Below are 18,900 nucleotides of genomic sequence, written 5' to 3'. Positions count from 1 at the left end.
TAGAAGAATACATATCGACCTAGACTGAGAAAAAAAAATTGGGCTATTTATTATAGCAACAAGTAAAAAATATTGAATTTTTTTTCAAAATTGTTGCTTTTTTTTGTTTATAGCGCAAAAAAAAAAAAAAAAAACGCAGAGGTGATCAAATACCACCAAAAGAAAGCTCTATTTGTGGGGAAAAAAAGGGCGTCAATTTTGTTTGGGAGCCACGTCGCATGACCGCGCAATTGTCAGTTAAAGCGACGCAGTGCCGAAGCTGAAATTTCACCTGGGCAGGAGGGGGGTATATGTGCCCAGTAAGCAAGTGGTTAAGGAATGAATATACAGTATATATACACATGTATATAGTCAAAAATGATACTTTCCCTTGAAGACATCTGCTTCCATGAACACACCTAGTCGGTGCAGCCGGTGTCTGGGCTGTACAGGTGCAGACATGTCGCTCTGCTGTAAATCTTAAAGGTGTTTTTTGACAGATGATCTCAGCTGCAGGTAGCATTACTAGACTCCCATACCTCCTACTCCTCCTCATTTCCCTCTAAGACACAATAGGGCTGATTTATCAAAGAATTAAAGAATGTTCACGCAATAAATTGTGTGAATTTCCCCCTCAATCATGTGCAGAGGAAATAGGTAAGCAGGACATTTTTTCCACATAATTGGATAATTAAAGTTAATATGCGTACAATTTATTGTGTGAACATTCTTAAATCTTTCAGTGAAGCCGACTTAATGATTTTCTGCCCTGCTCATTATTAGAAAACTGTCTGCAATGTTCAATCCGATGGTTGAACGAAAAAAAAAAAAAAAAAACTGAATGTGTATGCCCTGCTTTACTGTGCATGACAGCCAGAACAATGCAAACCCGGGACCCTTTGTGCACATTGCTTTGTGCAATGTTTGTTTCTATGAATGCATGTCATGCATCACTGCAGACTCCTCTAGGCACGGCTCATAGCTACACTGACCATATCACACGGATCCTTCACTTCAGATATAAAGTTTCCAGAAAAAGTTTGACGGTCTACTGGTACTATGATAGCATGATGGTCATGGTGATAATGCTCTTAATTGGGCCTCATGCCCATACAGTGTGAACAGTTCCGGGACAAGGTCTTCCACTTAGGGCGACCACATGTCCCGGATGGCCCAGGACAGTCCCGCATTTTGCAGTTCTGTCCTGGGACAATACAGTGTCCCGGAATGAAGCTGACACAGCCACCCGATGAGCCGACAATGGAAACTGTCTGTTTCCCAGCCCAGGGTGTTCAACCCGCCAAATGCCCTGCAATGCACTGCGCCCAACCAGGGTGCAGTAAAAGCGGATTGTTAAGGAGCGGGGCTGGGAAGCCGGAATCCTTAACAACTGATGAGTCATCAGCTGTCAATGGGCTTCCCCGCTGACAGCTGAATAAAAAAAAGCTGCAAATAAAAAACAAACAGCGTAGGGTCCCCCTCCCCTAGTCCATTCCAGACCCTTTGGGTCCTTTGGGGGATTCCAGATTCTGATAATCCCCCTGCCTGCATGCCACCACAACCACCAGCCAGGGTAGGATAGGGACAAGGTGCTTTTGGGTGGGGGCAGAGCCCGAGGGGACTAGGGGGAGGGGGCACTATGTTTTTTTGTGCTTTTTTTTTCAATAGCAACCGTGAGTCAATTTAAATGTGATTTGACTCTTTAGAAATTAAATTTTTGCTGCAGCAGGTTCTATACGTGGTACCACTTTATAGGCAGACTAAGGGGACCCCCCAGCCACTATATTTAGAGGATATGTTCATTTTTATTGTTGCACTTAATAGAATCACTGTTCCTGAAAAACTGTAAAAAAAAAAAAAAATGCATTGATACATGGAAATGTGGTCACCCTACTTCCACTGCCAAGGGTGAAGATGGCCAACTGCTCAACCCCACCTTTGTGAATATCATTGCACAGATATGGGGCTAACCGTGGTGAAGGCAAAAAAATTCCCTGCATGGGCGGTGTCACTGCAAGGAAAAACATTTCCCTGGGCCAGTGGCGTCTCTGGAGGTAAAAAAGTGCCCCTAATGCCCCGTACACACGGTCGGATTTTCCAACAGCAAAAGTCCGATGTGAGCTTTTGGTCGGAAATTCTGACCGTGTGTATGCTCCATTGGACTCTTGCTGTCCGAATTTCCGCCAGCAAAAGATTGAGAGCTGGTTCTCAATTTTTCAGACGGGAAAAATTCAGATCAGAAATTCCAATCGTCTGTAGCAATTCTGACGCGCAAAATTCCGACGCAAGCTCGGAAACAATTAGCCGCATGCTCGGAAGCATTGAACTTAATTTTGTCAGCCGCGTCACTGTGTTCTTGGCGGTCGAACGTTCAGAGAACTTTTGTGTGACCGCGTGTATGCAAGCCAAGCTTGAGTGGAATTCCATCGGAAAAAAAAACAAACGCATAAAAGAGTGGTGTCACTGGATGAGAAAAATATCCCTGCAACGGTCCTGACACCGGAAAGAAGAAATGCCTCTGAATAAGTCATGGTGACAGTGGTGTTGTTAACAGGAAAAATGCCAGTACACCAGTTTTAATGGGGGAAAAAATGCCACTGCGATGGTGGTATCTCTGGAAGGAAAAAATGTACCTGCAACAATGATGTCACTGGAAGGAAAGATGTCCCTGCAATGGTGGTGTCAGTGGAAGAAAAGAAAATCACTGCATCAGTGGTGTCACTGTAAGGAAAAAATGTCCCTGTGTCTGTGGAGTCGGTGAAAAGGAAAAATGTCCCTATGGTGGTGATGTCACTAGAAGGAAAAAATGTCTCTGTGTCTGTGGAGTCAGTGAAAGGAAAAATGTCCCTACGATGGTGGTGTCACTGGAAGGAAAAATGTCCCTGCAGTAGTGTCGTCACTGGAAGGAAAACATTTGCCCAGGGCAGCCATCACAGATTTTGGGGCCCCCCTTGCACAGCTTTAGGCAGGCCCCCCTGGAGCTGAGAACCGGGGGGGGGGGGGGGGTGTCGATGGTGTCACTAGAAGGGGAGACATATCCCTCAGTGGTGTCACTTGAATAGAAAAATTATCATTATTTTTTTTTTTAACACTGTTCCTTTAACCTTTTTTGGATCAACTTTATTGCTATTACAAGGGATGAACAACATCCTGTGTAATAGCATGGGCCATGACAGGTCCTCGTTATGGAAAATTCTGGGGTCCATTAAACCTCACGTCTCTTCTCTGGCCTCCAATGCAGCCAAGTAAAAAGGGAGAGGGGTTATATATATGTTCCAGTTTAAGCTGATGCAATTAACACTGGCTCAAGGTTTCCTGTATCAAGGTGCCTTCTTTCTCTTGTAGCATCCTATGGAATCACCCTTGCATGCAGGGACCAGAAAGGTGTCTCCTAACACTGTGTGCATCAATAGAAACACACAACCCCACAGCCTAGCATGGCAAGGTACTCCCCTGCCTCTCCCTCCTCCTCCCCCCTACCTTCTCCAATCTAACAGACTGACTAAAGACTGCACTCTCTAATTTTAACTCTTTCCTGCGAAGACTGGAAGTTCAGGGAAGCAGCTCTGAGAGAGCAGGAGTCAGTGGCATTGAAAGTTCTAAACTGCAAGTGCTGGGGTGAGAATATTAACAAATTTACTGGATTTTTTTATTTTAGGGTGCTCAATGTGTTAAACTAAAAAACACTGAGGATGTAATACTAATTAAATACCTTGCCTTAACAAATAGTTGTAAATAGATGTGTTAAATATTTACTGTCCCCTATTATTGTGCGTGTTTACTCACCATATAGCATGCAAAAGTTAATAAATCCCAACAGTCATATATACTGCATATCACAAACATTCCTTAGCTCAGTTATATGATCTGCATTGCCAATGGCCACTTACCAGGACAATGTGGATCATGTAATTAAGGAATGTTTGTAATATAGATGACTATTGGGATTTATTAACTTTTGACTGTTAGGCGGATTAAGCACACACAATAATAGGAGACAGTAATAATTCAGCAAAGTGTCTCTCCTGTGCTGGATCACATACCTGGTACTTGATATGGCACTTCTACGTAGGGGGTGTGCGCGGCGCCTGAGGACGGGCTGTGCTGTGGTTAGCCAATGGATGACCACCCACACCCACTGACCGGCAAGTAAAAGGACATGACGGAGCTCTGCCTACGTAAACAATACAGAACTCTCTCCTGTCAGTTGGAAGAGAAGGCCTGGCCCTCAGTCTCCACTCTAATTCATCCCAACGGTGTTCTATGGAATTGAGGTCAGGACTGCAGGTCAGTCAAGTTCCTCCACCCCAAACTCTCTCATCCATGGGGCAGATCCACATACATCTGCGCTGGACGCAGCGTATCTAAGATACGCTACGCCGCTGTAACTTACTTTTAGTTGGTTTAAATCCTCAACGAATCCGCACCATAAGTTACGGCGGCGTAGCGTATCTCTCGCGGCGTAAGGGCGCGGAATTCAAGTTCGGCGGGTAGGGGGCGTGTTTCATTTAAATGAAGCGCGTCCCCGCGCCGAACGAACTGCGCATGCGCCATCCGTAAAAACTCCCAGGGTGCATTGCTCCAAATGACGTCGCAAGGACGTCATTGTTTTCAACGTGAACGTAAATGGCGTCCAGCCCCATTCACGGACGACTTACGCAAACGACGTAAAATTTTCAAAATTATACGCGGGAACGACGGCCATACTTAACATTGAGTACGCCACCATATAGCAGCTTTAACTATACGCCGGGAAAAGCCGAACGGAAACGGCGTAAAAAAATGTGCATACTCCGCGCGGATTACGACGGGAACGCCACCTAGCGGACGCCGAAAAATTGCATCCAAGAGCCGAGATGCCGTCGTATCTTGTTTTGAGGATTCAAAACAAAGATACGACGTGGGAATTTTGAAATTACACCGGCGTATCAGTAGATACGCCGGCGTAATTTCTTTGTGGATCTACCCCCATGCAGTGGCGTCTCCAGCTTTCATATTTAGGGGGGGCACATGGGGGGACAGGGCCAAAAGTAGGGGGGCCAACTATAAAATGCAATTAAATATATATATATATATATATATATATCCTGGGGCCCTTTACTACAATCCCACTATGGGCCCTTTCACATGTTCTGCAGTGAGCTCCCTTCCTACTATACTGGGGCCCCCCAGGGTGGCAGAAAACAAGAGATATGTCACCAGCACACCAAGAAAATATAAGGGTCCAAAGCAGTGGGAGAACTATCAGGGTTGCAAAGGTTGTCTTGCCACCGGGCCCTGGTGTTCTGCCACAGTGGGGATCCCCAGCTGTCCTGTCCCTGCTATTTACAGCGCTGGTCTGGCATCTGTCTCCTTGGCAGCGGCGGCAGTCTATTAGGACCTAGTGCTGGTGAGATTATGGGTGCATGCAGGGGAAGGCTGGCACTATTGGTTATAGAGAGCCGAGCCCCCAGCTGGTCACCTAGCAGCAGTAATGCTGTATAACCTTCTCTGTTGACATGCTGATCGGCATGTGATCCAGGTGATGCTCCCAGTCAGATCTAATAAACACAGTATTTATTAGCATCAAGAGTACAACCACATAAATATAATCAACCGTATGATCAGCAGCCATGTGGGCTCTATGCCTGTAAAGTGTGGGCTCTATGCCTGTAAAGTGTGGGCTCTATGCCTGTAAAGTGTGGGCTCTGTGCCTGTAAAGTGTGGGCTCTATGCCTGTAAAGTGTGGGCTCTATGCCTGTAAAGTGTGGGCTTTGATCAATAAAATCTCTGATATTTATGACTAGGATTTGACTAAGAGCATCACCTGGATTGCATCCGGATCAGCTTGTCAGAGAAGGGTCCACTGCTGCTAAGCAACCTGCAGGGAGCTCAACTGTCTACAACCAATAGAGATGGGCTCGGGTGTGTTTGAAATCCCACATGCCCGATCCCGCCATGAAGCCGACACTCCACAGTGCTAATCAATGTATGGGCTGCCTAAGAGCTAAGACCAGCCATAGACAGTTTAAATCTCAGCTGGTTCAGCAGAAACTGGCTGAGATTTGAACCATTAATGAGCAGATTCTCTTATAATTATCACTAGTGGTTGCTGTATAGTCACTGGTGGTAATCACTGTTTGTCGGGAGAATATAATTGCTGGGCAGGAGGGATATTCCCGTCAGCAGTGTCTGTGTTGATGGGGGAATCATGCAAGTTTCTTTCCTGCAATCTGTGGATGCAGGAAAGAAATTTGCACCGTATATTATCTGCCTAACTGAAAGTGAAAGTAAATTGTGAATGTTTTGAAAGAACAGGAGAGGGGGTGGGAGACAGATGGGGGGGAGAGAAGGGATGGAGATAATGTAGTTCAGTGATTACAGTGTACTGCAGTCTGCAGTGCACACACTTAAACACGGTCCAGGCTAGAATATCTGGCTGTGTGAGCGCTCGCATTATGCAGTGTCGGCGAGCAGAGGGAGGGGGAGGAATCCCCCGCAGAGCTGATTGGGGACGCTCTCCCTCTCGGGGAGCAAAATACAAAAATTGCAAAAAAATATTTTTTTTTTTTTTTTTTTGGGGGGCACATGGTGGGGCACAGCATGATGTTGGGGGGGTCAGGGCCCCCTCTGCCCCCCCCCCCTAGGGACGCCTCTGCCCCCATGTCTTTATGGACCTTGCTTTGTGCACTGGTGAGTGGTGAGCAGTCATGTTGGAACATGAAGGGGACATCCCCAAACTGTTCCCACAAAGCTGGGAGCATGAAATTGTCAAAAATGCAGGGCTTTTTTTCTCAGATAATAGGTGCAGGAACTCCCCCTTTCCGAGTCACCCCTTTTCTCCACCCCCACCCACCTCCCAGTACCGTCCCTTTTAGACAATATAGAACCAAGTATCATTTTGTGGTGCTAAGTAATTTGTATGGAATTTGGTAATGATATCAAGAAAAGCAGTTAAATAGATCCCCTGCAGCCAGCAACAATAGATCCCCCTAACAACAATGGACCACCCACAACAAAATGTCCCCGCCAGCAACAACAGATCTCCGCACAGCCAGCATGATAATTCTTACTGGAGAAAGCCTCTTGAGTGGGGAGGGGGCGAGCAGGAGTGTCAGGACGCCCACTAACACACAGCTCCTTTCTCTATATGCAAAGTAGAAAGTGTCCTGACTTGCCTGCTCGCCCCCTTCCCCCTCAAGAGGCTTTCTCCACACCAGGAAGAAAGCCTTGCATTACTGTGTGGAGTTACAGACAGAAGAACAGGAAGTGAGGTTTTCTCAGAAGAAATAAGGACATTTAAAAGCAAAATGGAAGGATGAGGTAAGTGAAGGAGGACTGCACTAAGGTAAAGGAAGCTATTTAGGGAAAAAAAAATTTTCCTTTACAACCCCTTTAATTTTCTCAGCTCGTCTTAGTGTTGTATGTTACACGTTCTTGACGGTCTAAAGTTCAGAGAACGTTGGTGTGACCGTGTGTATGCAAGCCAAGGTTTTTCCTGACGGAAAATCCGATCGTGTGTACGCAGCATTAGTCCATAGGGTTCAATATTGAGTTACATAGGTAAGGTTGAATAAAGACAATAGTCCATCCATTTCAACCTGTGTAGGATGAGGTAAGTGAAGGAGGACTGCACTAAGGTAAAGGAAGCTATTTAGGGGAAAAAAATCCTTTCCAACCCCTTTAAGTTCAATGCTTCCGAGCATGTGCTGAATTGCTTCCGTGCATGCGTCGGAAATTTTGCGCATCGGAATTGCTACAGACGATCGGAATATCCGATCAGAATTTTTTCCGTCAGAAAATTTGAGAACCAGCTCTCAAATTTTTGTTGGCGGAAATTCCGACATCAAAAGTCCGATGGAGCATACACACGGTCAGAATTTCCAACCAAAAGCTCACATCGAACATTTGCTGTCGGAGAATCCGTCTGTGTGTACGGGGCATTAGACTGGGATGCCATTAAAGTTCATGGGCATGTAAAGGCCGGCGTCCCAATACTTTTGACAATATAGTTTATATAAGTGATTCTGCACTTCCGGGTAGGGGGCGCACCCACGCAATGCTGTTGCTAGTGATTAGCTAGAGTATTAGACTACTATAGGCCGGTCAGCAAGTGGTTAAGTTGATTTTTTCAAATGTATGTCTAACAAATATAAAGATTTACAAAGCGTCACACATTGATACATATTTGCAATCATCATACGTACCACTTCAACCGCTTCAATACCGGCCTATCGTCATATGACGTCCACAGATGGGATGTTCCATCCTGGGTGGACGTCATATGACGTCCTGTGTTTGCGGGGGAATATCTGAATGATGCCTGCAGCTAGAGGCATCATTCAGATATCCATGTCTTCAGCCTGGCGATCCTGCGCACCATAAGAACGATCATAGCGGCGGTTCCATCGCTTGATCGTTCTTATAGGTGGCGGGAGGGGACACCTCCCCCTCCCGCCGCCATCCGGTGCTTCTCCAGGCTCTCCCGTGCCATCGGGGGCCCGGAGAAGGAATCGTCCGGCGCAGGCAGGAAGCATAGAGATGACTGGTGACCAGATGGTCACCAGTCATCTCTATGACCGTCGGAGGACCCGGGCGCGATGTGATGACGTCACGCCCAGGTACCTGTAAGTAAACAAAGCCGCGATAGCGGCTAGTGAGCAACACTGATCATGAGATCGGTGAATTTTTTTTCACCGATCTCATGCTTTCCAGCCCGGAGGAGAGATGCGGGGTCTTATTGACCCCGCATCTCTCCATAAAGAGGACCTGTCACACACATTACTATTACAAGGGATGTTTACATTCCTTGTAATAGGAATAAAAGTGATAAAAAATATTTTTTTTAAAAACGTGTAAAATAAATAAGTAAAGATAAAAATTAAAAATTAAAACGCCCCTGTCCCCGGTAGCTCGCGCGCAGAAACGATCGCACAAGTCCCGCCGCCATATGTAAACGCCGTTTAAACCACATATGTGAGGTATCGCCGCGTGCGTTAGAGTGCCAGCAACAATTCTAGCACTAGATCTCCTGTAAATCTAAACTGGTAACCTGTAAAAAATTTCAAAGCGTTGCCTATGGAGATTTTTAAGTATGGAAGTTTGGCGCCATTCCATGAGTGTGCGAAATTTTAAACCGTGACATGTTAGGTATCTATTTACTCGGTGTAACATAATCTTTCATATTTTACAAAAAAATTGGGCTAACTTTACTGTTTTGTTATTTTTTTAATTCGTGAAACTATTTTTTTCCCCCAAAAAAAGACGTTTGAAAAATAATTGCGCAAATACCGTGCAAGATAAAACGTTGCAATGACCGTCGTTTTATTCCCTAGGGTGTCTGCTAAAAAAAACATATATAATGTTTGGGGGTTCTGCGTAATTTTCTAGCAAAAGAATGATGATTTGTACATGTAGGAGAGAAGTGCCAGAATAGGCCCGCTATGGAGGTGGGTATAAAAGCCCGGTATTGAGGTGGGTATAAAAGCCCCGTATTGAGGTGGGTATAAAAGCCCCGTATTTGAGTTCCCTTTGGGGTGCTGGTGGTTGGGGATCCTCTGGTCGTCCTGCTATCCCGGGCTTATTGTGATGGGGTTAGGGTCTCTTATGAGGCAGTCTTGGTCATAGGGGGTGGCCGGATGTCCCCCTCTTCTTTGAATCTTAGGGGTTGATCTTGGGGGCTTTTGTAATTTTACTGTTCGTATTGTTTATGCAACCCTTTAATTTTTGTATTCAGTATGTCCTTGTTTATTACTTGAGACTGACCCAGTAGTCAACCATGTGTCCGTATCTATCCTGTTCTCTCATTTGTTTTTGATGTCTGCAGGATTGGTTGCTATATGTATCGTTACTCCCTTTTATCTTTTGAAAATAAAAAATCTTTGAAAGTAAAAAGCCCCGTATTGAGGTGGGTATAAAAGCCCCGTATTGAGGTGGGTATAAAAGCCCCGTATTGAGGTGGGTATAAAAGCCCCGTATTGAGGTGGGTATAAAAGCCACGTATTGAGGTGGGTATAAAAGCCCCGTATTGAGGTGGGTATAAAAGCCACATATTGAGGTGGGTATAAAAGCCCCGTATTGAGGTGGGTATAAAAGCCCCCTATTGAGGTGGGTATAAAAGCCCCGTATTGAGGTGGGTATAAAAGCCCCGTATTGAGGTGGGTATAAAAGCCACGTATTGAGGTGGGTATAAAAGCCCTGTATTGAGGTGGGTATAAAAGCCCCGTATTGAGGTGGGTATAAAAGCCCTGTATTGAGGTGGGTATAAAAGCCCTGTATTGAGGTGGGTATAAAAGCCACATATTGAGGTGGGTATAAAAGCCCGGTATTGAGGTGGGTATAAAAGCCCTGTATTGAGGTGGGTATAAAAGCCCCGTATTGAGGTGGGTATAAAAGCCCTGTATTGAGGTGGGTATAAAAGCCCTGTATTGAGGTGGGTATAAAAGCCATGTATTGAGGTGGGTATAAAAGCCCCGTATTGAGGTGGGTATAAAAGCCCCGTATTGAGGTGGGTATAAAAGCCCCCTATTGAGGTGGGTATAAAAGCCCCGTATTGAGGTGGGTATAAAAGCCCCGTATTGAGGTGGGTATAAAAGCCACGTATTGAGGTGGGTATAAAAGCCCTGTATTGAGGTGGGTATAAAAGCCCCGTATTGAGGTGGGTATAAAAGCCCTGTATTGAGGTGGGTATAAAAGCCCTGTATTGAGGTGGGTATAAAAGCCACATATTGAGGTGGGTATAAAAGCCCGGTATTGAGGTGGGTATAAAAGCCCTGTATTGAGGTGGGTATAAAAGCCCCGTATTGAGGTGGGTATAAAAGCCCTGTATTGAGGTGGGTATAAAAGCCCCGTATTGAGGTGGGTATAAAAGCCCCGTATTGAGGTGGGTATAAAAGCCCTGTATTGAGGTGGGTATAAAAGCCCTGTATTGAGGTGGGTATAAAAGCCATGTATTGAGGTGGGTATAAAAGCCCTGTATTGAGGTGGGTATAAAAGCCCTGTATTGAAGTGGTTATAAAAGTTCTATGGCGAGTTTGAATTCCAGATGAGAACAATAGGTTTGGGTGTGCCGCCCAGACGTGACAAGGTCCTTCATTCTATAGGAGAATGACTACAAAGTGACTAGTGTATGAAGTGCCTTTACCTGTCCCGTCTATTTTTATCTGTTCTAATTCAAAGGATCTGTGAACCTCCCCAACATTTTGCCGCCATTGTGCGGAGATAATTCCCACAGCGGTGGTGAGCGGAGACGAGACAGACTGTCCTCTCCTCACTGTGGAGCAGATAAAAGATTGAGCGCTTCATTCTGTACAGGGAAAAAAGGGAGAACGCGGGGTCTTCTCAGCACACATTGTTATTGTACCGCTGAAAGCTGATCGCACAGCGCAGAGCTTTTAGTAAAGGACAAATGGGACTTAGAGAAGGGGCTCTTTTTACAATCGATTTTTATCATGTTAACCCATCGCAGTCAGGCAAAGCAGATTTTCTAGACTGTTCCACCAAAATGAACAAGAACCGAGATAAATCATCCCCGAGGGAGCAATGAGGCCCCTGAGGGCCCATTTACATTTGTGCGGTGCGTTGATGCAGGTGCAATATTACGCATTATGTTGCATGTTAAAGCGGAGTTCCACCCTAAAAATTAACTTTCTATTAACAGCTTGCCTTTAACCACGTAAGCCCCAGACCATTATGCAGCTAAGGGGACTTGGCCCCTTTTTGCGATTCGGCACTGCGTCGCTTTAACTGACAATTGCGCGGTCGTGCGAAGTGGCTCCCAAACAAAATTGGCGTCCTTTTTTTCCTACAAACAGAGTTTTATTTTGGTGGTATTTTATCACCTCTGCGGTTTTTATTTTTTGCCATATAAACAAAAATAGAGCGACAATTAAAAAAAAATGCAATATTTTTTACTTTTTGCTATAATAAATATCCTCAAAAAATATATAAAAAAAATATTTTCACTCAGTTTAGGCCGATACGTATTCTTCTACATATTTTTGGTTAAAAAAATCGCAATAAGCGTTTATTGATTGGTTTGCGCAAAAGTTATAGCGTTTACAAAATAGGGGATAGTTTTATGGCATTTCCATTAATCATTTTTTTGTTACTAGTAATGGCGGCGAACAGCGTTTTTTTTCGTGACTGCGACATTATGACGGACACTTTTGACACATTTTTGGGACCATTGTCATTTTCACAGCGAAAAGTGCTATAAAAATGCACTGATTACTGTGAAAATGACAATGGCAGTGAAGGGGGCGCTAAAGGGGTTAAGTGTGTCCTATTGTGTGTTTCTTACTGTAGGGGGGGGGGGGCTTGGCTGGACGTGTGACGTCACTGATCATCGTTCCCTATGACAGGGAACGCGGGCGTGGTCACGGAGCTCAAGATTAGGTCGTGAGCGTGCTGCCGGCAGCACGCGTGCGACCCACGGCTGGGCTCTTAAAGGCGACATACCTGTAGGTGCCTGTGCCCAGCCGTGCCCTTCTGCCTAGGTGGTTCAACTTCCTGTCCTAAGACCCCATTGCCTTCTGAGAAATGATGACACTCATATATATAATGGCCATACCTGGAATTCATCTTTAAAGCGGATGTGCCACGGGAAAATAATATTAAAAGCCAGCAGCTACAAATACTGCAGCTGCTGACTTTTAATATTAGGACACTTACCTGTCCTGGAGTCCAGCGCCGATCGCAGCAGAGCACGAGCGATCGCTCGTCACCCTGCTGCTCCCCCCGCCATCCACGCTGAGCGAACCAGGAAGTGAAGCGCTGCGGCTTCACTGCCCGGTTCCCTACGGCGCATGCGCGAGTCGCGCCACGCCCACCGATTGGCTCCCGCTGTGTGCTGGGAGCCGAGTGTTCCCAGCACACAACGGGGGGGGCGACGGGATGTGACGGAATGCCCGTCTTTTGCCCGTGAATGCCGGGCCGGAAGTGGGTGCAAATACCTGTCTTTAGACAGGTATCTGCACCCCCCTCCCCCCTGAAAGGTGTCAAATGTGACACCGGAGGGGGGGAGGGTTCCGATCAGCGGGACTCCACTTTAGGGTGGAGAACCGCTTTAATGGCCTGTACACACGACCGGGTTTTCTGATGGGAAAACTGCGAGGAAAGATTTTGGCCGGGAATCCCGGCCATGTGTATGCTCCCTCGCAGTTTTTCAGACGGGAAAACTGCCAAACCCGCTGGCAAAAAAAAGAGAACCAGCTCTCTTTTTTTCCTTTTGAGCCAGGCTGAATCTCAGTTATCTCCTCCTTGGTTATGATTACAAAATGCCTTCTAAATTCTTTTATTGAACTTTGACTGTTATTTATGTGTTTTGGTGTGTTTGGTATGAAGCGGCACTGATGGAAAATAATATATGTAAGCAAATGTACTGTGCTATAATGATTAACTTAGTCAAGTCTTTCTTCACACATTGTCATGTTTACCCAATGTCATATGGAAAATAAACTGTATGTAGGTGTGTTCCAGGATGAAAGCACACCGTATAGAATTGGTGTTCTCCACATTCTTCGTGTTTTCTAAAACACCTCATGATTACTAAATCCTCCTTGTGTGAACCAGTTTATCTCAAGTACAGTACTGATAGTGCGTCCATTTGTTGTCACTCTTCAAAGCTGGCATATTTATCTATGTTAAATGCATACACGCTAATGCCTGGTATACATAATGGCCCGGATTCACAAAGCACTTACGCCGACGTATCTCGAGATACGCCGCGTAAGTGTAAATATGCGCCATCGTATCCATGCGCCGTGCCCACAAACTGAGACACGCCTAAAAATAGGCTTCCTACGACCGACGTAACTTGCCTACGCCGTCGTATCGTGGGCGCATATTTACGCTGGGCGCATTTGCCACTCCCATTGATTTTTTATGCACATATGCAAATGAGGGAGATACGCCGATTCACGAACGTACTTGCGCCTGGCGCATAATATACGCGGTTTGCGTAAGTCGTACATCCAGCGTAAAGTTATTCCCCATATATGAGGCGCATCCCATGCAAAGGTATGGACCAGCCGTCGTAGTTTATGTAGTACGTGAATAGGGCTGGGCGTAGGTTACGTTCACGTCATAGGCAGTGATCCGTCGTATGCGCCGTTCGTTTTAAGTACTTGGATGGCACTCGGCCCATCATTTGCATGCCTCATTAGCATGGCTCATGCCCACTTCCACCTACGACGGCTTACGCCGAGGGAACCAGCGCAGTTTGGGAGGCAAGTGCTTTGTGAATTCGGTGCTTGCCTCTCTGCGCTACGTCGGCGTAGCGTATATTAGATACGCTACGCCGGCATAAATATGCGCCAATGTATGTGAATCCGGGCCATTGAGATTATCAGGTGAATGATCATGTTTTTTTTTTTGAACGCTAATCTCATGTCGAAAATGAGTTTACTGAAAATTCTCGTATGACAGAATGAAGATTCGGACGTAATGTAGTGTATTTGTAACTATACTGACCCAGATAGCAAGCAATGACTTGACTGATGTATTGCTGACTTACCGTCTGCCATAACCGTACCTGACTCCAACCTTATAAATAAGACACAACCACTTTAGAATGGATTTATATGGCCATAGCAGCCTTTTATTAACAAACACATTTTAAACCAGGGGTGCCCAACCAGTGGCCCGGGGGCCACATGTGGCCCGCAGAGCCCTCTGATGTGGCCCATGACTCTGGGATGACTGGTTGGCAAGCCCAGATTGCAGGTTGCCGACCTTCCATCCCAGAGCATCAGTGTTGCAAGCAGCCTTTGCAGAAATTGCACCACACCTGCAGGATATAATAGACGTCTATGGCAAAGTGCAGCTAACCGCCAGGAAAACCTCAGGTAGACTGCGTCGCACCCACAGTGTGGGTAGACTGCAGACCATCAGTATAAAAGCAGTCTTAGGCCCCTTTCAAACAATCGGTCCAACCCTATAGGACCCTCCCATTTACCTATATGAAGCGGCAGATGTAAACAGACTTTTATCCGTTTATACCCGCCTACCTCCAATCCGATCTGTTAAAAAAAAAGAAGTGGAACCCCCCCTTCCAACTGATTGGATCAGAGGGCCCATATAGTAGATAGGGCTGTGTCTGTTTTGCATATACAGACTGGACACAGACCTGTCATCTGCCCACTCTGCTCATTGTGGCCCACAACTGGCTACTAAGTCGCTTAAGTGGCCCTCAACCTTCAAAAGGTTGGGCACCCCTGTTTTAAACCAATACATCTTTTATCACATTCTATGAAAATAAATATTTTACCCCGCTAATGTACAATGACTGACTCTCTTAAGTCTAGGTATTTTGGAGGCAAGTATGGTCTACCGAATCGGCTGCATCAAGCACCAGTTCCATACCACGGCCCCCAGCCGCAACTACACTCGGGGACAATCCTCCATGGCACGGGCACTAACATCTCCAGTGTTGGGTAATGCTGGCCATGAGGAGGAGCAGTGACATCACTCCCTCAGACATGTGACAGTGCTCAGGGCCTTGTTACAACACTCAAGCGCTACACGCTCATCTACACCCAGAAGGTATTTTTCCTGGCGGATGCAGCAGAGGGAGTGGTGGCGGAAGCTGGGGGGGCATGCCAGCACTCAAAGTTGACATTTACTTATTAGAGCATCAAGGGTTTTCAGGTCTTCTGAGAAACTCAGCAAGCTGTTGAAAGATAGGTTCAGACACCTTAGAGTGCATTTTCATTCATGTTGGCACTGTATCCAGTTTTATGACTTGTATTTTAAATTAATAAAAGGTTTGTGCAAGCATCTTTGGTGCCTGCCAACACACAATTTCACAATTTTCATACTAAATATATATACACTATATTACCAAAGGTATTGGGATACGTGCCTTTACAGGCACATGAACTTTAATGGCATCCCAGTCTTAGTCTGTAGGGTTCAATATTGAGTTGGCCCACCCTTTCCACAAGGTTTAGGAGTGTGTCTATGAGAATGTTTTACCATTTTTCCCAGAAGCGCATTTGTGAGGTCAGGCACTGATGTGGACATGAAGGCCTGGTGTTATATCGGGTTGAGGTCAAGACTTTATTCAGGCCAGTCAAGTTCCTTCACCCCAAACTCACTTATCCATGTCTTTATGGACCTTGCTTGTACCTTACCAGAAGAGTTGAAGCTGTTATAGATGCAAAGGGTGGGCCGACTCAAAATTGAACCCTACGAAGACTGGGAGGCCATTAAAGTTCATGTGCATGTAAAGGCAGGTGTCCCAATACTTTTGGTATCATGAGGACTATTAGCGCTTTGTATGTCTTTTTAGAAACTTGATACTCATACCTTCGCCTACAATTTATTTCAGATTTATTAACATTAACATTTTGCCCCACCAGAGAGTGGAACCTCAACAGTATACTTTTAGCCAGATTCAGAAAGACTGGCTTAACTTTGAGGCGGCGTAGCGTATCGCATATACGCCACGCCGCCGTAAGTCAGAGAGGCAAGTGCTGTATTCACAAAGCACTTGCCTCCTAATTTAAGGCGGTGTAGCGTAAATGGGCCGGCGTAAGCGCGCCTAATTCAAATGAGGAACAGGGGGACGTGTTTTATGGTAATGACTCGTGACCCGACGTGATTGACATTTTTTTTTTTTTTTTTATATATATATATTTTTTTTAAGTGTATTTTGTGCGTGTACTCGAGAGAGGAGCCGGACTGCAGGAGTTGGGAGTAGGCAGGCCTCCCCCAGAGGCAATCTGCCACCTTTCTCCATGCCCCAGGTGGCAATGGCGGGTGTGTGAGGGGGTCCTCCCACACAGCCCAAAGTACGCCGCAAGGACGTATTGGTTTCGACGTGAACGTAAATTACGTCCAGCCCCATTCACAACGTAAAAATTTCAAAATTTGACGCGGGAACGACGTCCATACCTAACATTGGCTAGGCCAGCTTTTTGTTCGACTAACTTTACGCCGGAAAACGCCTTACGTAAACGGCGTATCTTTACTGCGACGGGCAAGCGTACGTTCGTGAATAGGCGTATCTCGCTGATTTACGCATTCTAGGCGTAAATCAGTGTTCACGCCCCTAGCGGCCGGCGGAACTAGACAGCTAAGATACGACGGCGCAGGCCGTCGTATCTTAGCTACATTTAAGTGTATCTCAATTTGAGAATACACTTAAATGTATGACGGCTTAGATTCAGAGTTACGACGGCGTATCTACTGATACGCCGGCGTAAACGTCTCTGAATCTAGCTATATATATTAATTACTGTGGAAACATATAAAAAATAAAAAAAGGACCCATTGCTCATCAGAATACTCCAGCAACTCTATCTCTTTCCAGGTTGTGTCTGTAACATATCAAACAAGTCATTGCACGCTGACTGGCTTGTATTTATTTCATATAATTCTGTTTATCTTAAAATGAGAAATAGTGTAGCATTAATTGTCTTTCTCTAATCACTGTATGATTATTGTTCTGTCATGTGTGTCATTTTCTTTTCTGAATGAGTTATGCTTTAATTAAATCACTTGATGTTTTGTTATTTTAGGTGTTACAGTCAAATTCATGAGTCATCAGTAGATATTTATTCCAAAATGGGAGAAACAGACGGTTGATGAGACCAGCCAGACGCACCATGAGGACCGTATAACGAATTATTATCACCATTGAGCTACGTGAGAATTATTATCATGTCATTACCAAAGATCCAGGTGGAGGAAGCTGACGAGGAAGCAGGTAGCAGCTCCATCCCACCAGGTGACGACCATCTGAGGAACTTGAAGGCCCTGACAGAGAAGCTGAGGTTAGAAACCCGCAGGCCATCTTACCTCGAATGGAGGGCAAAGCTTGAGGATCAGCCATGGAAGAACCCAGAAGCTCCCGTGGAACAAGAAGTCCAAGAAACCAGCCAAGGTGATGATGGGACATTCCAACCACTAGAGATTAAACAGATTCAGAAAAGCTTGGGCCCCCCAAAGCAGAACTCTACGGAGTCAAAGAAAATACACGGCTTTGACAGTATTGATGAAGCCCTTAACTGGCTAAGGAAGGAGCTGGTAAGTGTTTTTCTTATTAATGAAACCACAATAGGAAATGGAATGAAGAAATCAATTGTCTGTTGCTGGAAATGAGAAGCTAACATTCGATATGAAGGGCATTGTGTCACATACTTTGGTTGGATTTCATAGGAATAATCCATAATATTGATCAGAACAAGGAATCTTACACCCCTGTTTACATTTTGCATCAAAAAATTATTCTCAAATTACGATTCTAAGTTGTGTAAATAGCGGTTACTAAAAATGGCTTGTCAATTTTTTTTCCCACGTCTTTTGAAAATAAGCCAGCAACTCAGCAGCCGACATAAACATTTATGATACTGTATTACAAATAAAACCAGTTTGTTAGCACAAAGCTTATTAAGCCTTGCATAAGCCAGCATTTATCTTTTTATTAATGACATGTCTGTGTGCGCTGAAGGTGTTTGTGCTACGTATTGCGCCATTCCAGTGGGTTGTATATGTGTGATTGTCTGCAATCTTCCAAAGTAATACGAGAAGGCTTTGCTCTTGTTATGCTGGCCATGCAAATAACAATACGATCATCCAATATACCGTATATACTCGAGTATAAGCCGGCCATAATTGCCGATGCACCTAATTTTACCATGAAAAACTGGGAAAACATATTAACTCGAGTATAAGCCTAGGGTAGGAAATGCAGAAGCTACTGTAAGTGGGAAAGAGGGTCAACAATTCCCATTTGTAGCTTCACTGTACCCATTTGCAGCCTCACTGTGCCCATTGCATGCCTCACTGTGCCCATTTGCAGCCTCACTGTGCCCCTTGCATGCCTCACTGTGCCCCTTGCATGCCTCACTGTGCCCATTTGCATGCCTCACTGTGCCCATTTGCATGCCTCACTGTGCCCATTGCATGCCTCACTGTGCCCATTGCATGCCTCACTGT

General features: G+C 45.4%; 1 protein-coding gene across 2 annotated transcripts in view; it reads left to right on the top strand.

Moving 5' to 3' along the window:
• Nucleotides 1-18,900, top strand: part of FAM167A (family with sequence similarity 167 member A) — a 104,517-nt gene that overhangs the window by 55,382 nt on the left and 30,235 nt on the right. For both annotated transcript variants that reach the window (XM_040348336.1, XM_040348335.1), the window contains exon 2: nt 17,481-17,988. In XM_040348336.1, coding sequence (XP_040204270.1) covers nt 17,623-17,988 — 366 coding nt within the window. In that variant the 5' untranslated portion in view covers nt 17,481-17,622. The remainder of the gene's footprint in view (nt 1-17,480; nt 17,989-18,900) is intronic.

This window comes from Rana temporaria, chromosome 4 (genome assembly GCF_905171775.1).
Source record: "Rana temporaria chromosome 4, aRanTem1.1, whole genome shotgun sequence".
Lineage (NCBI taxonomy): Eukaryota > Metazoa > Chordata > Amphibia > Anura > Ranidae > Rana > Rana temporaria.
Note: the sequence above shows the minus strand (reverse complement) of the source record. Positions and strands in the feature narration are given on the sequence as shown.